At 34.1% G+C, this 22,811-nt stretch overlaps 1 protein-coding gene across 1 annotated transcript in view; it reads right to left on the reverse strand.

Moving 5' to 3' along the window:
- The window catches only part of SCYL2 (SCY1-like 2 (S. cerevisiae)), a 69,831-nt gene that overhangs the window by 6,317 nt on the left and 40,703 nt on the right, over window positions 1–22,811 (reverse strand). The window contains exons 6-16 of the mRNA XM_012664043.1: window positions 22,270–22,491; window positions 21,468–21,584; window positions 20,745–20,870; window positions 18,022–18,198; window positions 16,013–16,135; window positions 12,248–12,361; window positions 9,446–9,578; window positions 7,135–7,253; window positions 2,567–2,667; window positions 1,169–1,235; window positions 946–1,041 (exon numbers count right to left, since the gene is read on the reverse strand). Coding sequence (XP_012519497.1) covers window positions 946–1,041; window positions 1,169–1,235; window positions 2,567–2,667; window positions 7,135–7,253; window positions 9,446–9,578; window positions 12,248–12,361; window positions 16,013–16,135; window positions 18,022–18,198; window positions 20,745–20,870; window positions 21,468–21,584; window positions 22,270–22,491 — 1,395 coding nt within the window. The remainder of the gene's footprint in view (window positions 1–945; window positions 1,042–1,168; window positions 1,236–2,566; window positions 2,668–7,134; window positions 7,254–9,445; window positions 9,579–12,247; window positions 12,362–16,012; window positions 16,136–18,021; window positions 18,199–20,744; window positions 20,871–21,467; window positions 21,585–22,269; window positions 22,492–22,811) is intronic.

The following is a 22,811-nucleotide window of genomic DNA, read 5'->3' on the forward strand; positions in this document are numbered from 1 at the left end:
TCATATTTGCTGAATGAATAGCAGAACGCACTCAGGAGAAGTTAAAAATTGACTTAAGTATTTTTTAATATTGGCTGCTAAATAAAATTTCAATAGGAAAGTATTAATATTTTATAGCTTATTATTCAAAATCAGAGGGAGAGCAAAATTTTAAGAGGAAACAGTGAAGAAAAAATGTACTCAGATTTTTTATCTATTTGTGAGATGGAATCAAATCCATTTTGAAAGCCCTCTTTAAAATATTGTTCATTCACCATTAATAAGTCATGTAGACATCATGGACACATCATCAGTTCTCTGGTGTTCTCATCAAAAATACACAAACTTAATCTAATTATAAGAAAGCATGAAACAAGCCCAAAGTGAAGGCCATGCTACCAAATAACTGACCAATACTATTCAAAAGTGTCAAGTTGAAAATGGGATGGATCGCAAAAGTTAAAGCTGTCATCATGACATAAAAGAAGAGAGATGAGGCTGCTGGGCTCAAAAAGAACGGAAAAAGTCTGGAATTGTCATTTGGGAATGTAGTGAGTAAGAGAGAAATTAAAATATTGAAGAGCAATCGTCAGGGAAAGTCTAAGGTAGATGGACAGCACAAATCTGCAGTGGAAACCATCAACACAGGAACAGAGGCAGAAAAGAGACAAAGTGGAATTTACCTTGAAGTATGATCAGCAAAGTACATGAGAAAGGACAAAGGAGTCAGGCAATCTAGAAGTAGTACCATGTGGGAGGTTGAGTAATAGAGGAAGCTACAAATCTTACTCATGTTTATACTCAACATGGGTTAGGTCTTGTTCCACTGATAAAGATATTTCACAAAGATAATTACAGAATGTTTCTTATTAAGAGGCTAAACAGAATTTCCCAACAGAAATCTATGGTTTACAGGAAATCCTACAATATAAACAAGAATACTACAAGAACAGCAAAGAAACTCACTCTTTTATGCTTATTCTGTAACCCATCCTCTTTATTTTCTGATTCCCCACCAGTCAGAAGGTCTGCTCCAATGTTGTTAAAAACCTTGTCAATTTGCTGAAATAGAAAAAAGTCAATCATTTAAATAGACTTCAATAAAAATGTGATTTTTACTGTTTAAAGATTAAGAGCCCCACAAATGAAGCACATTGTCAAGCATTTTCTATAAAAATTATTTTCTTACCTGATTCCCAACATTTGCAACTTTTGTCTCCTCAGAAGCATTCATTTGATTTCCTATGTCCAATGATCTGGAAGAGAGTTGAATTATGACAAAACAATAAAAAGAAATGCATATTTTTAAAATACTAAAAATTGTTTATACACATGGAATTTATTAGAACCCAAATAAACTGTGACTTCCATACTTAAGGAGAGTCATAATCTGTTTGATTATTTTCTTTCTGAAAAGATAATTCGTATCTAAGTCTTTTTTAAAAATTCAACATTTGAGATTTACAGGAGAATTTACTCAAGGTGTCATGAAACCTGCAAGAATAGCTCTTACTTTCAAAGAGCTTAACATCTCACTGAGAGAAAAGACATAATACAGGGAACTTAATGTGATCAAGCTCAGAATCTGTGATAGTAATTGCTATAATCCCTTTGATGTAGACCAGATCTATGCCTTGAGAAATAGGTAGGATTTAGATAGAAAGAAGAAAAAGAGAAGGTTCATTTCCTCACTGAACTATAAATACTATTAAAAATTTGTTTCTACCTGTAATATAAATTATTTTTCAGGGTTCCTATGTTATTATAGACAATCCATTAAACCTCACATATGTACACACCATAGAATGCTTAGAGCACACAAAGGGCTATTTCACCTATTTCTGCACCATGTGTATTTATTAATACTTTCATCAAGTCTTCATTTACACTGGGACAGAAGATAAAGAGTTCCTATTTGGAGACCTTGCTCATGATTGACATCAATTTTACTGATTTTCAGATGTCTTTTGGTTCAGGATTAAACTTTAACAGGTATTCTCAAGTCATGAGTTTTGCTCTGAAGCAAAGAATACAGTGGAGCTTTGATTTTAATAAACTGGCATTTTCCAGTGGACAACTTCCTCCTTTGCCTTCTTCTTTTGAATACTAGCATTCTGCAAATAATTTAGAAAATCTTCCCTAAAAATAAAAAGGTGGATATTGTGGTACACTACTTATGAAATGAATTAATATTCTATAAATGTTTCTGGAGTTAGATAAAAGAGAAAGGAAGAAATCAAAACACCAGGAATTGATAAATTTGAAAAATATTTGAGTGGTGCTCCTGGTGTTCAGCAACCTGACTTTACAATGCCAGCGGCTAAGGATTTTCTTAGAAATAGAATTGTCTTTATGCAGAAAAAATGCTAAGATTATATCATATTATACTTTTGTACTCAGAAATCACATTAGATTTTCAACCATATTTTAACTACTTCAACTTATTAATATGTTAGCAAAACTTTAAATGTTTTACATATGGTCAAATTAAAATCCAGCTATTTTTCTATTCCATATTCCAGAAAATCAATCACGAGACTTTTATCTCACTCCTGCCCAATGAGCAATTTATTTGCAACCTACTTACTTCTGCTGTTCTTGCATTATATGAAGTTGCTCCAGTTTAGTTTTATGTTCAGATTCCAATCTATTAAGCATCTCTTTTATGACGGAAATGAAAGAATTGAACTGGTATAATAAGAAATTGATACGGTTATAATGTTAAGTCAGCAGCAAATGTAATCAATTAAGATAATTCAACAAGTTAATCATAATACTCTCCTTTTTTACCAGTAGAATAGGATCTGCTCACAGCATTGATGTCCAACAAGGATAATATATTTAAACTCAGTGACCATAGCAAGCTTTTAGAATATCTTTGTATAGTGGTGATATGATAGCTGATGAGGCTTTTAAGTTCCAGAAAACATGTCTCAATGAGTTCTATATCCTTAGTTGTCTAACAGCTATAATTCAGGGGTCTTATATAAGTTTACCCCCTAGTTACATACTGATTTTCCTAGGATAATCCAAAATTATCTGACACCATCTGAATTTGTGCCTATCTAGAAACAATCTATTTAATAACACACAGAAAATTCCTGTTTACTCAGACTGCAATGACATGTTTGGCTAAAATAAACCTTGCTTTCTGATAAATTAGTAGAAATATTAAAAGGACATAATCCAGCTTTCAAATAACTACCGTTTATAAAGTATACCTACCACTATGCTTTAATGTAGATTAAGCTTTGGTTAAACTTTGGTTAACTGCTGATAATTCTTATTGTACTTCCAATCATAATAAGCAATTTATTTGAATAACACCATATATTACTGGAAGAATCTAGAAACTGCTTTCTTTCCCTTCCTGAATCTCATAACTACATCTCTGTGCTGGTTGCTTATATGTACACTATTTTATTAATCTTCACAACTCTTCAAAGTAGGTTTATTAATATTTCTACTTTACAAATGAGGAAACTCTGGCCCAGCCAGAGATAAAACGACTTACTCAGAGATACTAAACAGCTTATATGGCAGTTAGAATTCATACTAAGTCTGTTCCAAAGCTTGTGCTTTTCTCTACTACATTATACTGCCCCTCACCAAGCTCTATCAGCTTCTTCATCTTATAATGGGAATGACAAAAGGCATATTTCCATAGCAGTTTACCATGACTGATTTTCTGCTGATTAGGCTTTTTAAAACTTTTTATTGAAGTAAAATATGCTAACAGAAAAGTACACATGTAAGTGCACAGCTCAAAAAATTCACAAACCAAATAAATCCAATGTAACTAGCAGCAAGATGAAGAAAGACAGCATTGTCAGTAACCCAGGAGCCTCCTTCTGCTCCCTTCTAGTCATTTCCCACCCACACACCCTATGGGTAAACACTATTCTGACTTCTAGTGTCATAGTTTAGACTGTTTTTGTACCTTATATACGTGGACTTTAGTAGATCCTCTTCTATGTCTGGCTTTGCTCAACATTACATTTGTGAGATTCACCCATACTGCTACACGTAGTTTGGGCAGAAAAGAGTTAACACAGTAGGCCTGAACTGCTATCCTTGGAAAGTCCTGCTTGCAAGGACTGGCCTTTGGTTGATGTCCAGGAACTCAGATTTCAGGAAGGTTCCCCTTGTTAACTGGTAACAGTGGTTCACTGTGCCTTAACTGTTTGTGAAAGAATATGTTTCTATAAACACCTACTTTCTTTCTGGGAGTCTGGAATTTGAGAACATGCCAGGCAGAGGGTGCTACCTGATCAGCCCTCAATAAAAACTCTAGGTGCTGAGTCTCTAATGAGTCTCCCTGGTTGGCAACATTTCACATACACTGTCACAACTTGTTACTGGGGAACTTGCAATAGTATCCTGTGTGATTCCACTGGGAGAGGACTCTGGAAGCTCGCACCTGGTTTCCCCTGGACTTTGCCTATGGACCTTTTCCCTTTCCTGATTTTGCTTTGTATCCTTTCACCATAATAAAGGACAGCCTGAACACAACTATATGCTGAGTCCTGTGAGTCCTTCTACCAAATCATCCAATCTGGAGGTGGTCTTAGAAACCCCCTTCAAACACAAGTTATATTCAGTGGATTGCTGTGTGGCATTTGTTGTTTTTTGATCAAATGTTGAAAATGGATTTTCCTAAGTTACTTATCTTTTTCACTTAATGTATACTATACTTAAATTATCTTTTTTTTTTTTTTTTGAGACAGAGTCTCGCTTTTGTTGCCTGGGTTAGAGTGAGTGCCGTGGTATCACCCTAGCTCACAGCAACCTCAAACTCCTGGACTCAAGCGATCCTCTGGCCTCAGCCTCCCGAGTAGCTGGGACTATAGGCACGAGCCACCACGCTCAGCTAATTTTTTATTTCTATTTTTAGTTGACTTGCTATTTTTTTCTATTTTTAGTAGAGACGGGGTCTCGCTCTTGCTCAGAGCTGGTTAAATTATCTTAAATCAAAATGACAGAGAGGGCAGTCTTGAATCAGAAACCTTGATGGTGATATAAATTGGAAAACAAACCATCTATGCTAAACTTCTGTAAAATACCAGAAGATATGAATCAAAATATTTCTTTAAAAACACACACACACACACACACACACACACACACACACACGGTCTCCCTCTGTCACCCAGGCTAGAATACAGTGGCTCAATCATAGCTCACTGCAACTTCAAACTCCTGGGCTCCAGGGATCCTCCCACCTCAGCCTCCCCAGTAGCTGGGACTACAGGCGCATGCTACCATGCTCAGCTAATTTCTCTTTTCTTATTTTTTGTAGAGATGGGGTCTCGCTATATTGCCCAGACTGGTCTCAAACTCCTGGCCTCAAGCAATCCTCTTGCCTTGGCCTCCCAAAGTGCTGAGATTATAGGGGTGAGCCACCACACCTGGCCTCAAAATATTTCTGTTGATAAAAATAGTCCCTCAAAAGTCACAAAACTGAAAACAACATTTGAAACAGAATTATATATCTTAAAACAAGCAATTGGGAATATTTAAAAACACCCTAAATCAGAAATAAGAGAACAGAAATGATAAAAGTTGAAAACAGTTTTAGGTATATTATCCTACTCCTCTCTGATATTCACTGTCTCCCTTTTTGCCAAACCTAACCTTAACCCTATCATCTAAGATATGAAGAAACTATGAAGCCAAAAATTTAAATCTAGGGACAAACTTTCAGAGGCTTACCCTACTACTTCAAATGAAATGTTGGATCTGATTACAAATTTCTCTACCTCCAAAACTGTGCTCACTCAGCATTCTCCCCACTGCTAAAAGCTCTCTTGCTTAACTTCCAGCTTTCTGCTTCCTTCATTGCTGTGATTCACTTTCAGTCCTTAATTCGAAATCTTCCCTGCCTATCCATCATTGACACTCTCACTTAAACAATAACCCTTTTCAGTCTTTTCCATTACATTTCATTAAACACCATTTCTACTGTGCACAAAAATAGCTTGTCATATCTCAAGTTTTCTCTCAATTCACTAAACATTTTTGTTTCTGGCATTGCACTAAGTGCTTGGGCTACAATGAAGAATGAGCTATAATAACTACCTTTGAGGAGTCCATAATCTTCAGGAAGAGTCAGACACATAAGTGCATAGCTGTGATAACTACAGTGATAAAGGTATGCAGAGACATAATTCTATAATAATCTTCAAATGTATTACCCCTTTGCTGAAATATTTACCACATCTTGAAAGTTCATATACCTAAACCAGACAGGCATCTAAAGTCTACCTATTCTAGTCTCAATTTATCTTTCTCCCATGATTCCCCTCTGTATTATACATATCTCCCAAATTGAATTATTCCTTCCCTGTGGCAGATAGACTCTTAAAATGGTCCCCAATTATCTCCTCCTTCTGCTATTCATGCCCTTGTGTAAACCCCTATCTTTGAGTATGGGTGGAACCTGTGACTTACTTCTAAGCAACAGAATATGGTAAAGGAAACAGGATATCACTTCCTTGATTGTATTACAAGAGACTGTAACTTCAGTCTTGCTAACAGTCTCTCTTGCTGGCTCTGATGAAACAAGGTGCCATGTTGGAAAGACCCATGTGGCAAGGAACTGACAGTGGCATCTGGCTAACAGACAGCTAGGAACTGACACCTTCAGTCCACAAGAAACTGAATCCTGCCAACAACCAAGTAAGCAAACTTAGAAGCAGATCATTCCCCAGTTGAGCCTTCAGATAAGCCCCTAGTCCTTGATTGCAGCACTGTGAGAAACCTGAGCAGAATATCCAACTTAGCCATGTCCTGGATGGGCTGACCCACAGTAGCTATGAGATAACAAATGCGTGTTGTCTTAATCCACGAAGTTTATGGTGATTTGTTATATAGCAATAAATAATTAATACACTACTGAAACACATTCCATGACTTTGCTCTTTGTTTACGTCAACTTTCCAGCCCCAAATGCTACACATTTTCAACATCCTGCTCATTTATTACCTCCCAATGAGGTTTTCAATAATCTATCCTTCCACCCCACAAACTTTCTTCATTTAACTCTGTGGCACATTTTTCCTTGTTTTAGCAATCTTTACATGTAATATATTTTATATTTAATGCCAAGAAAACAATAAGTTGAATAAATTGAATAAAGCACGAAAATACTCCTACCTGATTAAGATTAAGATTGTTTTCAATACTCAGGGGTATGAGATGAGGCAATACTTTTCCAGCCAGCTGCTCTTTGGTGATTCCCAACTTCTTATGAGTAAAAGTACATTTGTAAATACCTGATAAAAAACAATGTGCCATATTTTATAAGTTAACACCATGAATTAAATGAAATCATGAAAATAGTATATCTACATGAAATCTCTTGATAATCAGTGTAGCAAAATTTTTTCCCATTATCCAGAATAAGGATGCTCTTAACATATGGATCAGAATAATTTCAGCCTTTATCATCAGTCCAGACTTAAATACCATGACATATTTATCCTGTGTTCTTTTGGTTTAAGAACACATTTAATGATAGCATAACATTAAAAGCTTATCACAACCAGGTTCAGTTCTTACAGTACAGCAGTAAGGTTACAGAATTCCTCTCTAATCTGAAAACATATAAATATATATTTCAGAAATCACACTCAAACTTAAGGCATCTATTTCAAAGTGTATAAGTATAGGTATAGTCAAAGTATAGGTCTTATACCTCTATTTGCTTGCTCAGCAAATCAAACGCTACATGTTTGAAATTTAATAATTTAATTCAATCTCAAATAATCCTTCCTTAATTGTCTCACCTATTTACTCAGCCTTCAAGATCCCATTATCCCTATTCCTTCATTTGGCAAAATGAGCACATTTCTTCTTTAGTCTCTGAATACCTTTGTGCACTGTTTTGTACATAGTCCAGAACTTTAGAACATATCATCTTTTATTATTCTGTTAATATATACCTGGATTTTATATCCAAAGAATAACTTTATTGAGCATCTACTAAATGTTTATTTGCTGGGCACTATGCTCATTACTTTCCCTTTGTTTGTTTCACTGAATTCTCACAAGAATAATTATAATGTTATTTTTATTTTCATTTATTTGATAAATAAAGAAACTGCTCAAAGTCATTCCAGGAACTGACAGAGCAAGGATTAGAGCCAGGGCTCTTTCTACTGTACCAAACACCTATTCAAGAAGTCAAACTTCTTTGAGCACAAAAGATTCACACCATATCGCAAAAGTTCTATGTCTACAGAGATCCACAATAAATATTTACTAACCATTCCCACAAATGTTTACTGAGAGCTTTCTAGGCCAGGCACTATAGTAGGTGTTAAGAATACACAAATGAGTGATACATTTTTTCTTAAAAACAAAGAACCTCAAATTTAGTAAAAAATAAACTTGTTAATGGTTTTGTGATTCTGCAGCTATGCCTGGTTTTATTACTACACCGGACCCTTGGCATTTCCAGATTGGACTTTCATAGCTTTAACTATATACGAACAATTTCAGACTTTCTTGACAGTAATTTGTAATTATCCTGATAGAACACAATATGCTATAAGGCTAATATGCTTCATCAGCACATCACTTAGCAATGAAATACACTAGTTAAGATTTATACATATTAAAAAATTGGGGCCGGGCGCGGTGGCTCACGCCTGTAATCCTAGCACTCTGGGAGGCCAAGGCGGGCGGATTGTTTGAGCTCAGGAGTTCGAAACCAGCCTGAGCAAGAGCGAGACCCCGTCTCTACTAAAAATAGAAAGAAATTAATCAGACAACTAAAAATATATAGAAAAAATTAGCCGGGCATGGTGGCGCATGTCTGTAGTCCCAGCTACTCGGGAGGCTGAGGCAGGAGGATCGCTTGAGCCCAGGAGTTTGAGGTTGCTGTGAGCTAGGCTGACGCCAACTCACTCTAGCCAGGGCAACAGAGTGAGACTCTGTCTCAAAAAAAAAAAAAAAAAAACTGGCTCTGCCACTTATCAGTTGTATCTTCAACCACTTACTTCACCTCTCTGAGCCTCGGTTTCTTGGCTGTAAAACAGAAATAATAGTACCCATCTACCTCACTGGATTTGGAGGAGGATAAAATAGGATAATGCAGAGAAAATACTTTGCCTCTGACAAAGTGAGTACCAAATAAACATTAGGTACTACTACTAAGACGAGTATCAGCATTTCAAGTAGCTTTGTTTGCCTCTCTTACTTTGTACCATTTTATGGGGAAAATGCTATGCTATCATGAAATCTGTGAAGGTAGAATTCCCAAATATCTTATTGTTTTGTAAATGTCAAAGTTCTACTGCTTTGCTAAAATGAACACAAAGAGAAAAGTCATATTATGGCATTTATTCCACCATTCTGCAGTTACTGAATGCTATATACATGAAAGGTTTTATAGATTGGAGAATTTATTTGCATGACTATAAAACAATACAGTAGCATCAAATGACATTAAGTTTTCAGCTACCTAAAATTCCCATCAGGACCGCAGGTTCCTTGGATGGAATTTGTTGTAAGAAGGGTAGGATATCATCAAGTACAAACCACTTATCCAGGTATTCCAAAATCTTTCCTAAGCACACTAATGAATTTACACGAACCTATTAAAAGAGGTAAATTGCATTAGTCATTTAAAGTGTTCACAATCTAAAACAAAATATTTAAGCGTAAATTTATTCTTCATATAGACATGTTAAAATTTCAAGAACAAAAGTAGGTTTAGAAACTCTCATCCCTTATTAATATAACAAATTCATTTATTTACTAATATCCCTGAATCATTTCAGAGAAGAATTTATGATTGCTTTGTCAGATCACTAGTCAGCTGAAGACTTTAATTTTTTTAACATTTTAGATAAAGTGATTAGGATTGAGAAGCTCTTACTATATATATGTTTACTAAGAACATTCCCTTGGGGACATCTGAATTATAAAATTATAAAAATTATAAAATGAATTCTCCAATGGATTCCAGTATTTTACTCTAACTTGGGTTTAATTCATCTTAAACTACATATTTTAACAACATGTGAAGAGTATCAATATATTTGTTTTCTATTTCTAAATATGTCTTTAAAACAGTTACTGAGACCTGACATTTAGAAGCTCTTACTGAAATTCTATATTCACATGACTTTTTTGATAAATGTCACACCCTAGTTTTCAGCTGAAATTTCTTAAGACAGAATACCTTTAAGGCAAGATAAATCTCCAGTTTTCAAAAAAAAGTAAACTAAGAACAACAGAAAATAATTTGGTTGGTTAAAAAAGCATCATATTTCTTCAGGAAAAATAGAAAAAATTTTTCATTTCTGAAAAATAATGTAAAACAGTTTTCTGAAATTCAAACACAAAAGATATCTGAAGGCTTAACTTGTACTCAGAATCAGTTTTATAAAAGGAATTGCTGGATTCTACTGGGATTTATATATTTTAACAGAAACTGAAAATGCCAGTTTAATTTTCTTTACTTTTATGATATATAAAATATTAGTCATTAAGTCATGAATAAAGAGAGCTCTTGCAGAATTTTACCTAATGGTGCAGAATTTATTTATTTTTTTACTTCTTGGGGAACAGTATTAAGATATAATTCTAACTCACGATTCAGGAATTTCCTAGTTAGAATTTTTAAAGCTTAGAGATACGGGTCTATGAACACAATTCAGGAATTCATATTTGCCACTCCGAGAGTAGGCAGAAGCAAGAAAAGTGCTATGCAAAATGCACTTAAAAGGTGACACATAATATACAAATCCATTCCAGAGCTAGTGTTCTCAATACATTCCTTAAAGCTCCTTGTAAGTAACATGCCTTTACGGGCCAGCTGGCATCCTAAAAAGAGATATAAACATCCCCGGGCATTAATGTAGATCATTTAAGTATCCATGCTTCCCACTTCTGTATATCCCTGCACACATATCTAGAAGTAAACTAGAACTTGCACTTTGAGAAAATGTATGTTAAAATAAATTTATGCTGCCACAAAATAAGATAGGATTATAAGATCTTTCAAAAGGCATTTTGAAAACTGAAATTTTAAGCTGTATATTACTATCACCTATTTTGAAAATTCAATCATAAAATTAGAGAATTTCAGAGAAAAGAACTCGTATTTCAAATCACTTTAATGATCACCAAGAAAGAGATCTGATCAGAGAGGTACAGTGACTTCTCAAGGCCACAGCGCTAATTAGTAACGAAGTGAGAATAAGAACTCAAGGTTCTTGACTTTCTTTCATGCCATGCTTGTTCGTTTTCAGTAATAATGTTTCTTTTTCCTATCTTGGTACTAGAATATCTATTTCAGAGCCTTTCCCACCAAAAAACATGAACTAAAATGGATTAGGTGTCTTAAGGTAAAATCATGTCATTTAAATTGCTTTTGCCTATAAGTTTATTAAGCTACTAATACTTACTTCTATTTAAATTCACATTCCACCAAATAAAGACGGATGGTATCTCCAAAGAGATTTACAAAATGCTTTACAAAATGCAAATTTAATAAGATGCCCATTATCAAATACAAAAACTATTGATATAAAGAACTGATCAGGCAAAAGAGGAACATTTCTACTTCTTTTCTAAAGCTGGTATTTAAGGAGAATATTCGATGTTACTTCTATAATAAAATATCAATATCAATGTGATAAACATTATTAGACTTAGTGTTAGAGAAAAGGTTGAGGACATTTATTACTTTCAATATGAGATAATAAGAACTATATTACTTATTCTACCTTGCTTGACTAACAAGTTCCTTAATGTTAAAATTTTATATTCAAAGGAGGCAACTATCCCGGTTCTACATTTTTAGTACAACTATTTCCCCTACTTGTATTTATGTAAACTTATTTTTTTACTCTTTATTTTTTTTTGAAAGTGGGGAATAAGAAACTTAGAAATAGATGACTAAAATAAAGGCACTTTATAAAAGGAAGAAACTCAAAAAAATTTTTAGGCTTATATATACTAAGTTAAAACTAACAATAAAGTAGAGTTACAGCAGAAAAGAATCAAGAAAAAACAATCACTCAACTTTTCTACTTAAGCACTCAAGTTTAGGGGATAGGGAGTTAAGGTAAGGGATGCAATACTACAAATTATGTATCAGAGAAAACTATAGCTCATTTTTATAGTACTATACATAGGTTACCTATAGACAAGATGAAATATACAAACAATCTATAAAGGGTTACTAAACAATAAGGAAATGATTTAAATCACTGACAAGTGAAAGAAAAACAAAAATTAATATGCAATTACTTACAGCAAGGGAAGATGTTTGTAGACAGGCATTTTTAATTCTTGGTATCAAAGCATTTTTCATGGATGGGTAGTCTATAAGATTTGCAAAGGTTGGAATGATGTTTAGACAGAGCTCCTATTAAGAAAATAAATTAGATCAATCTTAGGGAAAGACTCTCTCATCTCTCACATATTAAAAAAATTTGCATTTGTGTGGCTAAATGGTCATACAGTTTGAATTAACTTTCACACGTGTTATTTGGTCCTTTCAACAACTCTTTGAAAAATGAATAGTTATAATCACTTTTCAGTTCTAGAAATGAGGAAAAAGGCTCCAAAGACCTTACTCTAAGTCATACTACATCATAATAACTAGCATATACTATCAAAACACCCTGGCCTCATTCCTAATCACTTTCCCTGGTAACACAAGTCCTCGTTTATTTTTATTTATTTATTTACTTATTTTGAGACAGAGTCTCGCTCTGTTGCCCTGGCTAGAGTAAGTGCCGTGGCGTAAGCCCAGCTCACAGCAACCTCAAACTCCTGGGCTCAAGCCATCCTCCTGCCTCAGCCTCCCGAGTAGCTGGGACTACAGGCATGCGCCACCACGCCTGGCTAATTTTTTCTGTATATTTTTAGTTGTCCAGATAATTTCTTTCTATTTTTTTTTTTAGTAGAGATGGGGTCTTGCGCTTGCTCACGCTGGTCTTGAACTCCTGAGCTCAAACAATCTGCCTGCCTCGGCCTCCCGGAGTGCTAGGATTACAGGCATGAGCCACCACGCCCGGCCCCTCATTTATTTTTAAAAATAGGAACACGTAAATTTTGCTATCTTTCACAATGTATGAAGTTATATAAAAAATTCCACTTATGGGATTTCTTAGTTCTTACATATATCCATGTGATAGAATACAAATATTTTTTAAAACGTATTTTAAAAGACTTTAATAATACTGATGAGAAAATGTTATAGGATAGTATTAGATAATCCCACTTTTTACATATTCTTTAGTCTTTTTTCTTAAGCCTAAAGACGGACATTTGTATATGTACATGTGTCTATCTAGAGGCTTAAGAAAAAAAGACTAGAAGGATATATCTGGAAATGTTAACTGTGGTCATCTCTGAGAGAAGATTTTAATTTTCTTTATATTTTTAAGTACTTCTAAATTCTGAAACTTAAAAGCAAGCATAACTCATAGAAATAAGAAAAAGTTATTTAAAATATGCTTGTTAACTAATGTGCCACACTATAAATGATTTTAACTGGGAACTCTGAATGGGGATAACAAAAGAAAAGGAAGGATTAGGGTTTGGGGAATTAAATGAGAAAAGGAAAAGAAGAAGAGATGGCTTGAGAACTATCTGGCTACAGTACATATATCTCAGATACCTTATAAGGACAGAATGATCCTTGTTGCAAAGCATAGGAGAAGGGATTACTGAGGAAAATAGAAGTACAGATGTATATCAGGGAAGGAGCTATTGACAACATCAGGTAAACTTTAAGACATTTATAGTTAGCAGATAGAAATAAATTAACTACTAAGAATCTGTTATCAAAATACTGGCATATATTTTATCAGCTTTAACTTATTCCCAGATTTCCAAAAGGCAGATGTAAGAGAATTATGTTTGTATCTACTCAGAACTATAATAATTAAGTGGGTGATATAATTTGTGGATAAGAAATACAAGCTACATTTAAGGGACCACCTGCCACAGATGGCAGAGGAGAATGGGCACGGGTTAGTAGTCAGTGAGACACTACGCTCCTGTTACCAGAGGGTGCCTTCTTAGGGAAGATCAGCCTTAAAGACAGAGAGAAAAAGAGAAAAGAGACTTCCAGCAAAAGACCCCTAACATTTGTATTACTAAAAAGCAACTAGAAAGTATTATGCTATATAATCAAACTCAGAGCAGGAGGTTACAAAGAGGCAAATTTTAAATTATGTCTAAATCACTTAGCTAAGGGGGCAGGGAACTCTTTCCCAAGGAGGAGACAGGATGTAGAACTTAAGGAGATTGAAAACAACAAAACAAAACCTCAAGGAAGTCTAATTAGCAAATTCTTAGGAACTTCTGCTTATTTTATACTTTCTCTCTATGATGGGCAATGGTAGGGGATGATGAACACAGCTTCTGTGTTTTATTTAAAGGGTAAATAATTTCCAAAAACTGTGTCCGACATATACTTTTATAATGCCTCTTTGTAAGGAACCTACCTTTTGGAAACCTTCTACCTTTCCAAATGCTTTTCAGAACCATCTCTAGCATCTTAAATATTTCTAATAAAACTATACTTTTTAAAGCTTCAAATAAAAAATGAATTTCAGAAGTTATTTTCTAGCCTTCTACTTGCATAAAGCTTGAAGAAAGATTCTCATTTCTTGTCTTCTCTAGGATTCTTTGTTATTTAGATACGCTTTGACTCTTATCAAACAATGTTGAAACTAGTTAATTTGGTGAGATTAAGGATAGATTCAATGATATCAGAAATGTCAATTTCTAAAATTAGCAAAGCTGCACAAATCAATTTGAATTATATATTTACTATTTGAATGAAATACTGGCTAAGACTCATTGGCTGAACTAACTATAAAGAAAAATGGCCTTTCACATCACTTAACCTCCCCCCACTCCTCCTTACTCTCACTGAACATAAAACCAGCGTGGCGGCACAGAGCCCATGGGAATGTTTCAGGAGGCTGTAATTCACAACTCCCTTAGAGGGTCTAAAACGTATTGGTGAGTATACCTTCCCCACTCATCCTATGTCATGTAAACAAAGGCAGCATATCCTCACCTTTAAGAAGGCATAACCTAATTGTAAGGAAAAAATTTTACCATCAATCTCATAGCCTTGAATAAACAAAAGAACTTAGTAGATAAAGACTGAAATGAGTCATAAAAGTGATCTTAAATATGTGGTATAAAGTTCACATTAAAAAGTTTTAGCAAATAACAGTTAAAAATTAAAATTCTGTTTTTTAAATTAAAATTTCTACACTGTCAAAGAGACTATAAATTTTTAAATATAAAACCATTTGTGCAGTGAGATGTTCTTAACATAAGTATATATTTTCCAAAGTGAAAAACCTAAATTAAAGTACACTTTTAATAGTAATCCAGGATATTTTTTGAGGCAGAGAGCTTACAGAACCAAAATTTTAACAGCAGAGACTACAGAACTAACAGTTTGGCAAAGTCTATATGGTGTTTTAAGAGGCCCCTTTATGGGACAAAAGTATGACTACAAATGCATTAAGGATGGTCGCACTAAATTACTGTCTGCTTTTCCATCTACCTGCTAAATAAATTAACTTTACTGCACAAGGAATAGTATTTCTAAATAGAAACTGAGTTACCAAGCATGCAAGAAAATTATGAGTATGGGAAATACCTACTCAGTATTTTCATAAGAAAAAGGCACATATATCTTTGAAATTTTTGTTCATAATTATCTATTTAGAAAGAAGCAAACAGAAGGTGACATACAATAATGCAAACTATAATAAATCAAACCTTCTTTCATAATAGTACATTTCTGATAAATAAAAGCAACAAATCTACTTCATAATACAGGTATTTATCAACTGATTCTTTAGTTGGGATTGAATACATTTTAGTAACAATATATCAATAATGTAATTCAATAGATATATATATATTTACTATTGAGTTTTAAATAAAATATTTTATGACTTAAATCCAAAATATACTTTACTTCTTTCTTCTGCTTTAAAAATAAAAATCATCATTAAAGAAAAACAAATAATTGTACCTGGATCTGAATGGAAGGAGCTTCTAGTGCTCTGTAAACCATTGGTAGGACACTGTTCTTTATCTCATCAGGAGGGGTTTTGGTTAGTAGCAAATCCATTTTTTGTAAGAAAATTAATAAAATCTGTTTAGAAAAAGGGAAACAATGTATTAAAATCTAGAATCTGTAAGAGATTCAATATATGCCGAAATTTAAGGTTTCCTCAAAAGAATAAGTTACAAATTCTGACACTCACCATGTTGCTAGCCTGAAGGCATGGAAGACAAAAACATACAAATCAAGTCTCTTACATTTCTAGAGACACAATATTTAACATTTGCTTTCAATTTAAACATTCAAACACTAATTTTCTAATTTTCAGGTATCTACAGTAATACATCATTCTCCCACAAATACCAACTATCTGGAAAGCTGAAAAAAATAAAAAGACTGAGGATATCATAGTAAAATGTCCCAAAGACGTAAATTCCAACACTTGGCTTCCATGAAGTTCAAGAGGAGAAGAGAAGGTGCAGAAATGAGAAGGACTGTAAGGAAAAATTCTAGAAAGAAACATTTTTGTTCATCTCTGATCATTTTTTCACCTCTCTGCCTCTACCTACTTAAATTATAAGGAACACACTGCCCCTCCTAATTATGCATGGTAGTTAGCTTTGCCAAGGCCTATAGTCCCAGCTACTCAAGAGGCTGAGGTAAGAGGACTCCTTGAGTCCAAGAGTCCAAGTCCAGACTGGGCAACATAGCAAGACCCTGTCTCTTAAAAAAAAAAAAAAAAAGAAGAAGAAGAAGAAGAAAATAACATTTCAGAAGGAATTTTTAACTGTACAACTAAGGAAAAAAAACAATACAAAAGAATGGAGGCAAATAAAAATTCAGATTATAGGTTCCTTAGGATACTGTCTTGACTGATGCATCACTTAGGGAACATGTGGCTCCACCTACTTTCCCTCCTGACACCTTGACCATTTTGGGGGAACCCTACTTCAAAGCCAACAGCACCCTCACTTGCTCTTTCCCTAGACCATCTCACCTTACCACCACAGACTTTCTTCTATTCCCATCTCTTCAAGGAAAGGACTACAAAGAGTCACAATACCATTAAATTAGATAGTTAGTAGTTTAGTAATAAGCTACTGCCATACAGTGGCAGAAACATGTAATAATATTTACCATGTGCCAGAAAATTTCATTTAATCTCAACAACCCCTTTCATTTTAGAAAGAAAAAAATGACAGCTTTAAGATAGAAGGACTTTTCCAAATTATACTTCTAGTAAGGAGATAAAGAAGCCCAGATTCAAGCCCAGGTATGTGACCCCACTGCTCTTAAATCCAAGACTATCTTGAATCTGGCAAATAAATACTGTAACAGAGTCTATATCAGAGACTGAAAACTTTTATCATTTACAATATATACACACATTATTTCCATAGGGCTGTAAGCATTTTCTGCTTCTAGTGAAAATATTTATTAGCAATAAAGAGAAACAAATGGCACCAATCATCTACAAATTAAAGACCCAAATAACAAAACAAACAAAAACACTTAAAAGTATAGTATAAAAATAAATCTTTCCCAATCTTATAACTTTCAGTAACTTCAACGTGAACAACACATGCAAAATTTCATTGCCATTTATTTTCTGAGACAATAACTCATGGAAAGCCATAGGCATTTACCTGCAAACTTTATTTATTTATTTATTTTAATAGAGGCAGAGTCTCACTGTGTTGTCCCAGACTGGTCTCCAATTCTTGGCCTCAAGCAATCCACCTGCCTCAGCTGGGATTACAGGCGTGAGCCACTTTGCCAGGCTTACAAAGTTCAACTAGAATTTTAGGAATGGTGTACTTCAAGCATATGCAAAATGGCCTTCTGACAATTGGAAAAGAAAGTCTCATATACTCACCTTAATTTTTAAAAACTCATATATTCATTCCTTTTGTTTTCAGTGATGGGTTTCATCATGAATAATAGTACATAAATACACAAAGATACCTACAACATACCTGGATTGGCTCCTGCTGTTTAAATACAGGGCCAAGTTCAGGTAGAATTAATTTGACATATTCTTCTTTGGTGCATTCCTCAGCAATCAGTAGAACATTGGGCAAAACGAAAGGTACCATGTCAGGGTTTACAAATTCTGAAGTCAAACAAGGCAAAATTCTCTGTACGATGACACGCTGAAAGGCAAAAATGTTTTTATAAAACTAAAATTTATTTCTTTAGTATTAATATTAACGTCTTAAAACATCCAATCCCTTTAGGTAAGGTAACCATATAATTTATGGTTAAAATTGGTATATTTTTGAGAGTAAAATGGGATGCTACTGCTAATTATGCCAGGAAGAACAGCATAAATTAGGAAGGTCATGGGTAAAGGTCACCCTGCCTATAGGAAACCTTCCCTAATTAGTTTTCACTGATATATTTGTTTTTCACCTTAATTCCTGCATTACTTATGATTCACGCCACACAACTTAAACACTGTCCTGTATTGTTAGTTGTTGTTTCATGCACGTTAGCTCTACCTACACTTACTGTAAGGGCCTTGAGAGCAGGGATGGTATTTTATGCTTCCTCTCCTCTTTACTCTCCACAGAATCTAAGTGAAGGGCTAGAAGAATAGTAGATAACCAATGACTACCTCAAGGCATTTAATAATCAAGCTCCCAAAGTCATAGATAAAGAAAAGGTTCTAAGGGAAGCAAGAAAAAAATAACATATAAAGGAGCTCTAATACATCGAGCAGCAGAGTTCTCAGTGGAAACCAGGAAAGGGTGGCATGACATTTTCAAAGTGCTGAAGGAAAAAGCCTTAACCCTAGAATATTATATTCTGCAAAAATATCATTCAAACATGAAGGAGAAATAAAGACTTTCCTCAGACAAACAAAAGATGAGGGATTTCATCAACACCAGACCTGTCCTACAAGAAATGCTAAAAGGAGTTCTTCAATCTAAAAGGACGGACTTTAGTTAACAATAAGAAATCATCTGAAGGTATACAACTCATTGGTAACAGTAAGTATACAAATACAGAATACTCTATTGCTGTGATTGTGGGTGTATAAACCACTCACATCTTGAGCAGGCAGACTAAAAGACAAACTTATCAAAAATAACAGTAACTTTTTGAGCAACAGTATTAAAAATATGGATGGAAACAACAAAAAGTTAAAAAGTGGAGGAGATGGAGTTAAAGGGTAGAATTTCTGTTAGATTTCTCCGTACTTATTTGCTTGTAAGCAGAATTGTCATATATTTAACATAATTGTTTATAAAATGTTTTTTGCAAGCCTCATACATAGTAACCTCAAATCAAAAAACCTACAACAGATAACACAAAAAATAAAAACCAAGAAATTATAATAAAACACACTACCAGAAAAATCATTTTTAACAAAGGAAGAAAGGAAGGAGGTAAGAAAGAAAGGACCACAAAACAACCAAAAATCAAATAATAACATGGCAGTAATAAGTCCTGTAACACCGAATATGAATGGACTAAGCTCTCTAATTGAAAGACATAATAGAGTGGCTGAATGGATAAAAAAACAAGAGCCAACTTTATGTTGTCTGCAAGAAACCCACTTCACCTATAAAGACACAGATAGACTGAAAATGAAGGGATGGAAAGATATTCCATGCAAATGGAAACCATAAAAGAGCAGGAGTAGCTATACTTCTATCAGATAAAATAGATTTCGAGATGAAAACTGTATGAAGAGACAAAGTAGGTCATTACATAATGATAAAGGGATCAATTAAGCAAGAGGATATAACTATTCTAAATATATATGCACCCAATAGTGGAAATCAAAACTGCAATGAGATATCATCTCACCCCACGTAAAATGGCTTTTATCAAAGAGACAGGCAATAATGAATGCTGGCGAAGATGTGGAGAAAGGCGAACCCTTATACACTGTTGGTGAGAATGTAAATTAGTGCAATCACTATGGAGAATAGTATGGAGGTTCCTCAAAAAACTAAAAAAATAGAACTACCATATGACCCAGCAACCCCACTGCTGAGTATATATCCAAAGGAGGGGAATTCAGTATATCAAAAAGATATTTGCACTCCCATATTTTTTGCAGTGCTATTCACAATAGCCAAGATTTGTAATCAACCTAAATGTCCATCAACAGATGAACAGATAAAGAAATTGTGGTACATATACACAAAGGTATATTATTCAGCCACAAAAAAAGAATGAAATCCTGGCATTTGAAACAACACGAATAGAACCAGAGAACATTATGTTAAGTGAAATAAGCCAAGCACAGAAAGACAAATCTCCCATGTTCTTACTCATATGTGGGAGCTAAATATTAAAAACAATTAATCTCACAGAGACAGAGAGTAGGATGATAGTTATCAGAGGCTGGGAAAGGTAGCGTGGAAGAGGAGGATAAAGTGGGGATAGTAAAAGGATGCAAAAATATAGTTAGTAGGGTAGAATGCATAATATTTGATAGCACAACAAAGTAACCATAATCAATAAGTTAGGATATACTTTATAATAACCAAAGGAGTGGAATTGGAATGTTCCTAACACAAAGAAATGATAAATGCCTTAGGTGAGGGGTACCCTAATTACCCTTATGGTTTGATTAATTCACACTGTATGCCTATATCAAAACATCACACGTACCCTATAAAGATATACAACTGTTTTGTGTACATAATAATAAAAAAAAAAGAGTGACTGAACAACAACAAACCTTGGGCAGTTTTGGTAGAACCTTTGGCAGTCCTTTGAAAAACTGTGATTTCTGAAGATTATCTCTTTGGAATAAGGTATCAAAATATTGTAGTGTTACCGCACCAACATCATCAAAGAAGGGAACCTAAAAATATGAAAATAAAGTATTTTGATAAATAGTAAGCTGAAAGTACTTATAATGTCTGAAACTGTCAAAATATGGTGAAAAAAATATTCAGAAACATTTACGAAAATGCTGAAGACCACTTTAATAGAAATTCTAATTATTAATCTCAGAATAAAAAAGTAATAAATTATTTTTCTTTGGGTTCAAATCTTCAGAATCAGTACCCGTGAGTTGGCTGAGTAGTTAACTTTTTTTTACATTATGTCTAAAATATTGAAAGAATAAAATATCTTGAAGGTACAAAGAATACCAGTTATTTATTAAAATTCATGCTTGTATAAGTGAAATGGAGAGGTATGAATTCTCTGGCAGTCCAGAACATCTGCATACTTGTGACTGTCAGGACTCTGTTTACGTGAAATCTTGATTTTCTATCAGAGCAATGTGTATGTAAATTATTTAGCTGTTTAAGATCAAAAGAAGTTGAATATTTAGTACATTCAAGAATATAGATGTCTGGGAACTATATCTGACTAAATCTTGCTTCAGAAGAACTTAATCTACTTTAACTCATTTTTTGTCCACCACTTAAGGCAGAAATCCAGGTGTACTCACCTTTGTCATTTGATCTGCATCTGGTCTGACAGTGGGAGTCACATTTAACAGTAGTTTTACGTGTTCACGGACTTCCTCAGGTACATTTGTAAGTGAACTAGATCCCAAACGACTCAACTATTCAAGAGAGTAAAAATATAAAATATTCAAAAAGATATATTAGTAATCTATTTAAGAAATTTTTTTTTTTCTTAGAGAAAGGGTCTCCCTCTGTCTCCCAGGCTAGGGTACAGTGGTGTCATCATAGCTCACTGCAACCTCAAACTCCTGGGCTCAAGCGATGCCTCAGCCTCCTGAGCATGCGCTACTATGTCCAGCTAATTTTTCTATTTTTTATAGAGATGGGGTCTTGCTCTTGCTCAGGCTGGTCTCAAACTCCTGACCTCAAGCAATCCTCTTGCCTCGACCTCCCACAGTGCTCGGATTACAGGTGTGAACTACTGCACCCGGCCATATTTGAGAAAACTTTTAAAAATTTACTCTATATATTTGTAGATTTAAACAAATTGCTAATTCTACTGCTGCAAGATAATTAAAACACTTATCTTGAATATGTGAAATTGTTTCTATTCCTAAAATAAAATGCCCAGTATTTATGCTCACACTAAATACCACAATTAAAATTAATGTAGTAGCAAACTTTACTCCACATTAGTTACAGAATTACTTTTATTAAATTGATTTTATGCAAACTTAAAATGAGACACATCTCATTTACAGAATTTTCTGAATACATTTTAGAGAAAAATCAAAGAAATATTTAACAAATTTTTAATACAAGCAAATATTTACAGGTAAATACCTGATCCAACTGCCTACTGAAACTCTTGTAAATATCTTGTTTGTTGACTTCAAATATAGTTTTCCCTTTATTAAATACAGCATACATAACAGTTCCTAAAGAATACATATCACTGGCTGTTTCACAGCTTACAGAAAGTATGTATTCAGGAGCCAAATATTCAGGATTTGGAAGACACAATGATGGTAAATTTGGGTCCCATTCTTTACAAGGAAACTTAGGCTGTAATAAGACAGAAAAGCAAATACACAGATTAAATATTTCAAATTAAAGCAAACCACTATCAAGCAGTAGCAATCTATCTTTAAATCTGTACTCATACAAGTAAAAATGACACTACCATACTGTCAATCCTGAAAGTCCCAAATCCTCCAAATCTGAAAAGTGCATGCAATAAATCTAGAGATAAAAACTTGTATGTCTTTGAGATTATTAGAGTCTCTTCCAGAAAACAAATCATCACTGTAAAATGCAGTATGAATATGAAACGGTCTGGCTCATGTTTTGTGACACACAGGCTTCAAGTTTTATGGGCTCAGACT

Source organism: Propithecus coquereli, unplaced genomic scaffold (genome assembly GCF_000956105.1).
Source record: "Propithecus coquereli isolate 6110/MARCELLA unplaced genomic scaffold, Pcoq_1.0 Scaffold85, whole genome shotgun sequence".
NCBI classification, from domain to species: domain Eukaryota; kingdom Metazoa; phylum Chordata; class Mammalia; order Primates; family Indriidae; genus Propithecus; species Propithecus coquereli.